We start from the raw sequence: 10,947 nt of genomic DNA on the forward strand, positions 1-10,947 counted from the left end.
CCAAAATGTCTGCATCAGACAATTCAGCAGATTAGTCCAGTTTTCTTTTGCACTGCTTTTTGAGGATTTTCATTGGAGCGCTTGACAGCAGAGGACTTGGCAAGATCTTTTTGCGGTGCACACCAGTTTTACTTGGCGACAATTTCTTTACTTTTGTTTTTTTCATTTCAGGGTCGACTGCCTGGCTTACTCTTTAAGAGCGGGCGGTGTACTTTTTCTTTGCCCTTCTTCGTTAGTAGACCTTTCTTCCGTGGCTTTCGAAGAGGGAGGGATTTCATAGAACACTCGGGACTCCCCATATCTGAAACATGACTTTCCTGGTTTTGGTTTGCAGTGGACGAGGTTTCACTAACTAAGTCTGCCTCCTGGCATCCTGGTTCTGGCTCAGACTCGCCTGACACGTGGGGTCAGCCACCAGGTCTCCCTCCATTTCTGCGTGAACTAGAGCTTGTGTCGTAAGGCAAAGAACAGATGTCTGGGGAGGGGGTTGACCCAGTATTCCCTCCACTTCTACTGTCTGAAACAGGATTTCGCTGGGGAAATGAGGATCTCCCGCTTTAGATAGATCGGCGGGGTCCCCTGGTTGATCTGTCCTCAGTGTAGACCCGCCCAGCTCACGGGCCGGGTCAGTCCTACCGCGGTCAACGTCTTCTGCCGGGTCTGTATTGCAACCTATACAAGACGAGGTGTCGGCCGCCGCTTTTAAAGAATATCCTGCTTGCTGTGCCTCAAAGCCACTCAATGGTGCCAGTTCTTCAATGTTGATTGCCAGAACCGGGGAAGGTGTGAGCTCAGGCTGCTCGTCCTGAATTTTGCTGGTAGAAAGAATTTTCACCGCATCAGTTGTAAATTTAGTTGATATGATGCAGGCGTTCAATGCGGAATCACCTGCTCCCTCTACCTCACCTTCAGTTTGATGGGGTGTGTCTCTGTTGTTGATCTGGTCCTGGCTGTGCTGATGCTGCAAGGACAAAGTCACCGAGACAGGTAGAGCGGTGGGAGCATTGTCCGTAGCAGTCGGGCGTTTAAACCCACGCATTGGAGAAGTACTGTTGTGGTCCCCACGAAAGCTTCTCAGGTGGCGAACATCGGCGTCATCGCTCAGGTTGCAATTTTTCAGGGTGACTGGGTCCATGACAAAGTCTGTAGTCCATGCACTCTAGTTGAGCGGACTGCGGGAGATAACCGATGAAAGGTGACAAATAATTAGCTCAAAAAGGCACAATACTTCGGCACTCGTCTCCCTCGAGTTCCGAGATTACTGGAGATCACTTTCACTCCACTTTTCTGAATGGAACATTAGAATACTTGAGCATAGGGCTCAGTCGCAGTCGCCACACCTCCAGGAATGAGCGTGGAAAAAACACTGCAGCGGGTCTCCTCAGCACCGGAGATCACTTTCACTCCACTTTAAAACCGGTTTATCATTTGAAAAAATGTGTCTTGCGTTTTCTCCGGAAGCTTGTGTATTTCTGTTCTAGTCTTAGAGATGGGAAGGTTGTTCCACATTGTGGCTGCTTTGAAGGCTTTCTCAAGTCCGTTAGCCTTTTTGAATCTGGCCATTTTGATTTGACCTTTTGAGTCTGACCTGAGTGCCCATCTTGGTACGTTTGTGACCAGTTTGCTTTTCAGGTACGACGGGGCAGTCCCCTGGATGAATCTGTGTGTCAGCATCATAGCCTTAAATGCAATACTTTCCTCAACGGCTAACCAGTGTAGATACCTTCTATCCTCGCTTATGTGTTCCTTTTTGGACTTCCTTTTTATAATCCTTTCCGCATTATTTTGGATAGTTTGGCATTTGCCAATATGGCCCTTATTTGCTCCCAACATGAGGCAGTTGAGGATGGTGGCTTTGGCTATTGTTGAACAATTGTCTTCGCTCAGTTAGGAGCGGATTGACTTGGAGACGAAGGTGGTATGCACCGTTCTTATTTAATTGGAGAACATGGGTTTCGGCACTCGTGGACGAATCCATGTATATCTCTAATGTTTTTACTCTGTCTCCCACCTTGATTTGGATGTTGTTTATGCAGAATGATTGATATGAGCTGTTGAGTTTGACTCTGGCATGGCTTGGACCGAAGCCCATTAGCTCTGTCTTATTTGCATTTAGACATAGCCAGTTGTTATTCATCCATTTCTCAATGGATTTGTAGACTTCTTCCACCCTTGCACTATCCTGTTTGTAGTGCCTGCTGAATTCCACCACCAGCTGAGTGTCGTCGGCGTAGTTGGTGAAAAAGGCACCCAATTTGTCAAGGACCAGACATAAGAATCTTATGTACAGATTAAAGAGTAGTGGAGACAGGCTAGCTCCTTGAGGCACGCCGCAGTTAATTGTCTCCACAAATGAAAAGTTGTTACCCAAGTGCACCCTGAATTTTGTGTCTGACAAGAAAGAGGCTAACCAGCTAATTGCTTCTGGGGAGCAATTAGCGACCTTTGCTAGAGCCAATTTGAGTTGGTTATGGTCTAAGAGATCGAAGGCCGTGCTAAGGTCTAGCAGCATGAGGAGACCAGTGTTCCCCTTTTCCATGATGCTTAGCATGTGTGACTGCAGGTCCACCATTGCGGTCTCGGTACTATGAGCTGTGCGAAATCCGGATTACTGGATTCCACATACGTTTGAGGTTGGACAGTTGCTATCCTGTCAAGTACTTTTAGCAAGAAATTGCAATTTGTTATCGGTCTCTGATTGCCGGGGTGTCTTTGATCTGAATACGGTTTCTTTGCTAAAGGCGTGACAGTGACAGATTTAATGCTTTCTGGGACATGTCCATCACAGAAGGATGCATTCACTATTTTAGATAGGAGTGGCGCAAAGATGTTGGTGTTTTGCAAGATAAGTTTTGGGGGAATAGCATTTTCTGCACATGTGGTAGGTCTCATTGAAGTTGGGGTTCTCCGTAATTCTTCTGTGGTGACATTTTTAAATTGGAAAGGTCCCTGCTGGCATGTGATTGATGCTCCTATTGAGTGATCCGTTTGATCCAATGGCTGTTTTTGAGCCTTCCGAAGCAGGGTCCTGGCTCTGTTGACTTTGGCAGTGAAGGCTGATTGTGCATTGTCACAGTCCATCTTAGATGGAGTAAAGGGTGGAATAATGCCTTGGGTTTTTCTATTGATTTTAGTATTTGGAAAAACTTGCTCATGGAATTACCAGCTTTATTTATTTGCTCATTGTAGAAATTTCTTTTGGCGTCACATATGCTTTTTTTGTATGTTTTATCACTTTCCACCAGTCCTTATTTTCTTGGGAGGGATTTTTCCTCCATCTGTCCTCCCTTCTCCTCTTTTCTTTTTTTATGACGGTTAGGGTGCTATTAAACCGTTTCTGGCGGTTGCCATTTGGTCTAACTGTTTTTGTTCTTAGATGGGCTATTTGATCCATCATTAAGTTTGCGTGACGTGAAAAGTTTGCGATCAATTTGTCGCAGGAATCCTCGTCATTAGTCTTTTAATGCATTAAGTATATTGCTGGCTCGATGTTTTTGTAATTCCGGTTTTTAATTTTGATCGGTACGTTCTCTTGGTTATTTCTCATAGGCATGTTTAGTGTCAACGAGAAGAGGATGATGGAGTGGTCTGACCAAATACATGGTTTGGTTTGAAAGTGACTTGTCTCCAAATAGTTGGTGATTAGCCAATCGAGTTGGTTAACATTTTCAATGGTAGGTTCTGTGTTTCTAACTCTAAAGTCGATGTTGTTAAAGATTTTCTCTAAGTCGATGGCGTCTTTATCCTTGGGGTTCATGTACCAAAGTCCCCCAAGACCAGTGTTGCGGTGTTGGGGCCCTTCAAGGAGTTTAATTGCTGTTATGTCTTCATTAAACTCCGAAATCGGGGATGGTGGTCTCTGTAAGAGGATGATGTTCAAACAGTGGTTGTCTGTTGGGGTGTATTTGAGATGGAGTATTTCGCAGCCATTACTTGAGGTGGTTGCTGGAAACATTTGAATCGAGTTTCTGGTGATTATGGCAACTCCCCCTCCCATGCCAATTTCCCTTTCTTTATGATGCATCACATAACCCTCTGGAACTGCTGTGGCACATGTTGGTCCTACAGGATCCTGCAAACATGTTTCTGTGATACAGGCTATATCGATGTCCTCCTCTGTAATTAAGTCATGTACATCTTGTGCATGCTTGTTGAGCAGGCAGACTTTCATTTTTCTTGTCTTGCCTTCAGATTTTACCTTGATTGGTTTGGTGTATTTTCCTACCTTTGCCTTATGTGCTCGATCTGCTTGATCGCAGTGTGCTGGCGGTCTAGTGGTGTCTGTCGGGCTTGTTTTGGAATTCTCTCTATCCATGGCATTGTGCACTACTTGGCGTGCCATTTCTAGAGAAGCCTGGAGAATCAGTTCGTCTCCCAGAGCGCTGAGGTACTTGAACCCCATTCTTACCTCTTAACGTTAGGAGCTCTGTCAAAAACATGAGTGTTGCCACCTTTTTGGACTTAAGTACAGCTTTTGATTGTGTATCACAAAATCTCCTTTGGCAAGTACTTGCTAAAAGAAATATGCCTAAAATCTTGGTTAGTACTGTGCAGTCCTTATATCGGAATAATAGGCCAGTGGTACGAGTTGGCCTGGGAGGAGAAATCACTGCCCAGTTTGATGTGACCAAAGGAGTCTGCCAGGGGTGTGTTTTGGCACCTCTTATTTTGCATCTGTATAGAGGTCATCAACCCTCTCCTTGCGGAAGGCAGGGAGATGAGTTTTATATTGAATACAGAAAAAACCAAGACCCTGGTTTTTAAGCCCAAATTTGGGAAGCACCAAAAATGAGTAGCCATGGTAGAGGCTATTGCTCTAGAGCAAGCGGCAATGTACGATTATCTTGGGATCCATTTCCACGAAAATGGTAATTGGACCAGCCAGGTGGCAAAATCATCGGCCACCGTAGAGAAATACAGTGGCGCGATTCAGACTCTTTTAAATAGACATGGCACAGGGGCAATAAAACCAGCCCTGGATTTATATGCATAGCAGGCTACATCAGCTGAACTTTCTGGGGTGGAGGTATGGGGGTTACAAATGTAAAGTCACTCCTTTTGTTACCACAGGGCACGTCGAATGACCTGCTACACCTGGAAATTAATCTGTGCCCCATTAATGTAACTGCTGCAACAAAGCCGATACTATGTTGGTTGCAGCTGTGGCAGGCACCAGCTTGTGAGGACTTTCGGAATGATTTAACATAACTATTGAGCTTGGAAGGTAGCATGAATCTGCCATGGATTGTCCAAGTTAAAAAAGGCCTGAGAGATTTGAATGAGAAGGGATTGTGGTTAGGTCCTGCCCAGATCAATAAACGGTCCTAATATAATAAAAAACAAGCTTTGTGTCGACTACCACAGGGAGAACATGATGGAATGCTATAGTAAATTGAAATCTGCTTAGAGTTACTCGAGGATGAAAAGAGAATTCATTTTTGAGAAATATCTTAACTTTATTAAACCGCCATATGCACGTGCATTGTATATTAGCTTACGCCTCAGCACGCTGAAGTTGGACACGTTTACTGTGTTGAAGGGAACTCATGACTTTGCACACATTGTAGTACTTGTGAGGAGATGGTAGCCCATTTTTATATTTTTATGTACAGCGACTCAGGGACTGGGAACATTCTTAAACCTAATTTAAGAACAGCAAGAATGCGTACCATACCTAAAACTCTAGACATGTGTAAAAGTGTGGATGATATATGGACAGTCTTTAGAGTTTCCAAATATATCCATTGAGCATGGATAGAAAGCTCAAAAAAGAAAGCAAGCATATAAGCAACATGTGTGTATCTATGCTCTCCTTAAGTTGTCTTGTAAACAATGGGGTTATGCTGTTTGTGAGGCCCTATTGTGGACAGTGGTTAAACTTGCATGAGGATTAGAACCCCACATTACAAAAATATAATTATTTTTAGGGGCTGCGCGTAAATACTCTCCCCTGTCTTCCTATCTTGAGGACAAAGGTTGAGACATCATAGAAAGTAAAAGTGCAATGTTTAAATCTTGGTTATAATGTATACTACTGTATTTGTATACTTGTATTTTTTTACAATGAACGTAGAATTCCCTTTTTATCATTTTTAATCTGCATTTTTACAGTTTGTTGTGATGTACTTTTATGGTTCTCATGCTGCATAAAAATGAATGAATTAATGAATTCTGTGTGCATGCATGTTTAATAACGGTCTTGTGGGTTCTCAATGACCATTACCCTTCCTCGCATGCGCCTAATAAAAACTCCTTGCGGCCCAACCTCTGAACTTTGTGTTTGTTTGTTGAGAACATCAGACCTCGAAGGCAAGATACTTTTATTGAAAAGAGACTTAACCATTGAATAACCTGATAGCTGGTGCTGAATGGGTGGCTTGTGCTGGGAAAGCTAGAGTGTGGTCTGTAATCAGGAAATCCGCCTTGTCCCGTGCTCAAAACGTGGGGATGGGAGAACCCTGTCAATCACATCCTGACTTATTATTTGTGAACACTTCTTTCTTTATTGAAATCCTATCCCACATTCCTTTTGTAAATTTGCTGTAAGGAATTGGCAATATATTATTTTACTATAGGCCTTTTACTTTGACAAGATGCCACAAGGACTGCCTTTTTTTTCATTTGATTTTCTACGCTTGCTCCCATCTTATATTTAGATTTCGCTTAGGTGTTTTTCCACCCTGCTTTTACAGTTTAATAAGCACCCTTGAACAATGATCTCGTGTCTGTCTTTACTGTTGTCACCATGAGTTCCTTACACTACTTTATTTACCCCCTGCTCACCCGTCTAAGGATGAAGAGCAATTCCACAGTCTTGACCCAAAAAGAGCTCTTAACTTTTACATCACAACAATGGAAAATATTAGAGAAGATGATCAGCTATTAATTGGCTACTCTGGTCACAAACTAGGCAATGGTGTGACCAAGCAGACTCTTTCAAGATATATTGTCCTATGCAATTCGGAATGCTTCACCATTGCTGGCAAGGAGGTCCCTTTATAATTTAAGAGCCCATTCCACCAGGGGAGTGGCGATTACTTTGGCTTTGCAACAAGGTGAGCCAGTGCTGCACCGTGGTCCTCCCATCATGCATTTTCAAAACACTATTGCTTAGATACCCTGTCTGGTCAGGATGTTCAATTTCGATGAGTGGCTCTGCACAACATTATGTACTAATTAAACAATCATAAGAGTCTGCTTACCCCACCATGATCTGTAAAACTGCTATCAGAGTCTTTCTAAAATGAGGAATCCATGGGAGGACACAATCCAATAGAAGAACAAATGACTTACCCCATGTGATGTTCTTTCTGATGGATGTTCCTTCATCAGAATCCTCATCACCCTCCTAGCCTACCCCTCTGACTACGAGAAAATTCTCATTTCTTCTCTCTTTCAATCCCCATACCGGGTTACATTACTCTCCACAAGACGGCTGGGCACGGGGAGAAGAAAAAATTAGGAAATGAGGTAACTGGGCACAGTGCATGCTATTTATACCATCGTCAACGTCTTGTCCGGAAGCGGTAATGGAAACCATCGAGGGACATCAATGCCGATGCTGCATGGCGTCCCCTGCTGTTGAAATAGTTTCGAGAGAACTGCAAGGCAGGAAACGCATATCTAAAATGAGGAATCCATGGGAGGAACATCCATCAGAAAGAACATTACCACGGCTAAGTAATTGGTTCATCGGGAGCCACTTTTGACTCCCAGGCCTCATGGCGCCATACATTGATAAATATGGGACATTCAATATGTGTGTTTTTGAAAGGATTATACATGGGCATTGGGGCAAATCTATAACATATTTAGAGAAGAACGAACAAATGGTGTAGTTTTGCATGTAATGTGAAAGTTAGATTTGTAGCACCCCATCTACTAGGTCTTAATTCCACAGATGTAGATTCTTCTCACATCGTGATGCACAATACCCAGAAGCTGTCTTTAGCAACTGCTGCTCAAACCTTTTTCAATACTTGAAAATGTATTTGTTTGCAATTGTCAGGTTTCGGTATGCCTGCGCTGGAGCAGTCTTGTCAGAAAATGTTTTGTTCAAAAATAAATGTGCTTCCTATGTTGTCTGCGCCATCAAATAGTTTCAGAAGCTGAACATTTGCCTGCGTTTTTGAGCAGTAACTAAAAAATGCCATGTTTTTTTTGTTGCAGATCCGAAGGCTAGTGTTGGGTTTGTAGTCGGAGTGGATCTTCAACATTTGTCTCCTTTGAATGGAGCCATCTTCCTGTCAAATGCTGACATCACAGATCTGGACACCCAATATAAAATAAAAAATATCCTTCCAGGAGGGATGGCAGACGTTATCTTGAGTGACATGGCTCCGAATGCTACTGGAATCCGAGACCTGGACCACAGGAGGATTGTTGCTGTGTGCCTGTCCCTCCTTGACCTAGCACAGAGCATCTTGCGCCCGGGTGGTACAGTCTTGTGTAAACTTTGGGATGGTAGTGAAAGCCAAATGCTGCAAAAGAGACTGGCTCAGTGCTTCAGCAGTGTAAGGACATTGAAACCACAAGCCAGCCGGAAAGAATCTGCAGAGACATTCTTCCTAGCAAAAAGTTATAAAGAAAACAAGAAATATTTGGAAAATTAAATGGCAATTTTCCTTTATACAATAGTTGACATGATTGACTTTGCTGCACATTGAATCAAAGATACATTTCATGTAATGGCTTTCTTTGTTGTACATAAACTGCTTTTTTGGTTATGCTAAATTTATAATTCACAGCGTGTGTCAAATATACAATCTCTTTCCGGTGATGGCTGACTTGGGTTCATTGGTGACGTATGCTGGTTGTCAGTTGTAATGCAATGATGTTAGGAGCAGTTGTTGAAGACTGATGGCTCCAAGATAAGTACCACCAGAAGGCATACAATTTACTTATGTCTTTGCATTCTACCAATATGTTGTAACAGTAGGACCTTCGTGGGGTGGGGGGGTCGATGTAGGTGATCAGAGCTTACACCTTCCCCAACACTTGTGCCTCTGTTTAGTGTGTGTGTGTGTACACTGCCCCATAGGTGGCACGTGTTGTGGAATCATCTCCAACACCATTACGTGTGTAGTTGGTTCATGGTTGTGCTCTGTTATCTCAGCTAGGTGAGGATGCAATTCACAGGCCACGCAGCAATGATACATGATACTTTAGATAACAGCTGTTGGTTTTAACCCATATATATATTTCTGATGCTTGTTAATCTGCTTAGAATCACATGCTGTGCATAGGTCCGACATCTAGTGGTCACTGCGGAGTATTGCATCTTGTTTTTTCGTAGTCGAAAAGGGACGTCGACCGGGCGTGTCTGAAATACTATCCCTATAGTGACGTGTGTTGTACCCACAATCCCTCACGCGTCGAGGTCCCTCAGATTGTTTTTTTCCGCCCAGCTACTGGTCGCCTTTACGCGGAGCTACTCGAGAGACATTGCACATTCCATCTCCTCGACCTTTGGTCGTCTTTTCCCGTTTAAAGATTTAATATATCGATCCCTCCCTCGACGCAGTGGTGATGCTGTCTCCGCCGAGCAAGATCTTCGACGGAGGGGACGAGCGGAGGAGATCCGTCGGCGTTGCCGAACACGTGGCCTGGCTTCGCAGGCCAAATACAGTAGGGAGAGGGGTCGTGGGACATCTCTGATTCTTTTTCTGAGAATGCCTTTCCTTTTCCCCTTCCTTTCCCTTGGGGTAGTTATCACGCTTTATTGCCTCGGCTATGGAGAGGACACCCTTTAGGTTTTGCCCACTTTGTAAGGGCAAGTTTACTTGGAAGGACAAGCATTCACGGTGTAACCGCTGCTTGCCCCTCGATCACGTAGAGGAGGGTTGCTCGGCTTGTCGGCTTCTAAAGCCAAAGACTCTAAAAGACCGTAGGGTCAAGAGGTGGGCGGCCTACGCTATGTCGAAGGCCGGGTCTTCACCCGCCGCTGCTACCACCGACAGTGACGAGGAACGTGATAACACGACCTCCGCTACTGAAGTCGTACACCCCTCTAAAAAGCGCTCGCGCTCTTCGTCGTCTGTCCCCGGCCCCGACGGGCTCGGCTCACGCCCTGCTTATGGGGATGAACACCCCGGCGACACGGACGCACACAATACATCACATAAGCACATGACCCATAGCTCTTCTTCGTCAAAGACGAAGAAAGCATCAGCGCCCAAGGAGACGCAGGTTACACCGGCGGCCTCCTCGGACCGTTCGGGTTCGAAGCCCCTCTCGCAACCGCAGCCGCGACCAGCGACTGGGCTTTCGGCAAATAAGGGCGCCGCCCCCAAACCATCGGCCGGCGCGCACCAGCAGAGAGCGCACGCCGCCGTAGAACGTTCGACACCCGTAACGTCCAAACCACAGCCCTCCGCTGACAAACGAGTCACAGAGAGCTTGGCGAGGATCGTTGTAGCCGACGCCCAGAAGCGTACGCCGAAAGACACCCCCTTCAGTCGGGGGGACCCCCAGCACACCGGAAGGCTTTTCGGAGGGCGACGGGACACTTTCCTCGACGTTGTGGGAGAGGTCGAGCCGTTTTCAGCAAGAAAACACTAATTTTCCCCCGCTAGACCGCTCAGGGGTACCCCATGAAACCATGGAAAGGCTCCATCTCTGCATGGAGAGAATGGAGAGGTTTATGAACACCCAGAACCCTCCCACTCCCAAGAGAACAAGAGAAACGGCCTCAGGAGGACCCCAGGGCCAAATACCCGAGGCAGGATACAGCCTTAGACATCCATAATGTGTATGACCTCACTGGTGAGGAACAATACTTAGAAGAGGAGGATGATTTTGTGGACAATGAAGGACAGAACCAAGAGGAATGTCTGGAAGACAGCCCAGACATGGTAGGAGAAGGCTTCGGAGAAAATCCAGAAGAAGGACCTTCTCATCCCTGGCAATCCCCATCAGGATATTCGGGTATCTAATGCAAGGAAGAGG

At 45.1% G+C, this 10,947-nt stretch overlaps 1 protein-coding gene across 1 annotated transcript in view; it reads left to right on the forward strand.

The window, feature by feature from the left end:
- Positions 1-8,779, forward strand: part of MRM2 (mitochondrial rRNA methyltransferase 2) — a 141,447-nt gene extending 132,668 nt beyond the window's left edge. Inside the window, exon 3 of the mRNA XM_069647620.1 lies at positions 8,170-8,779. Coding sequence (XP_069503721.1) covers positions 8,170-8,612 — 443 coding nt within the window. The 3' untranslated portion in view covers positions 8,613-8,779. The remainder of the gene's footprint in view (positions 1-8,169) is intronic.
- Positions 8,780-10,947: the final 2,168 nt, after the last annotated feature.

The sequence above is a fragment of the Ambystoma mexicanum genome, chromosome 2q (assembly GCF_040938575.1).
Source record: "Ambystoma mexicanum isolate Mex_15411 chromosome 2q, UKY_AmexF1_1, whole genome shotgun sequence".
Classification (NCBI taxonomy): Eukaryota; Metazoa; Chordata; class Amphibia; order Caudata; family Ambystomatidae; genus Ambystoma; species Ambystoma mexicanum.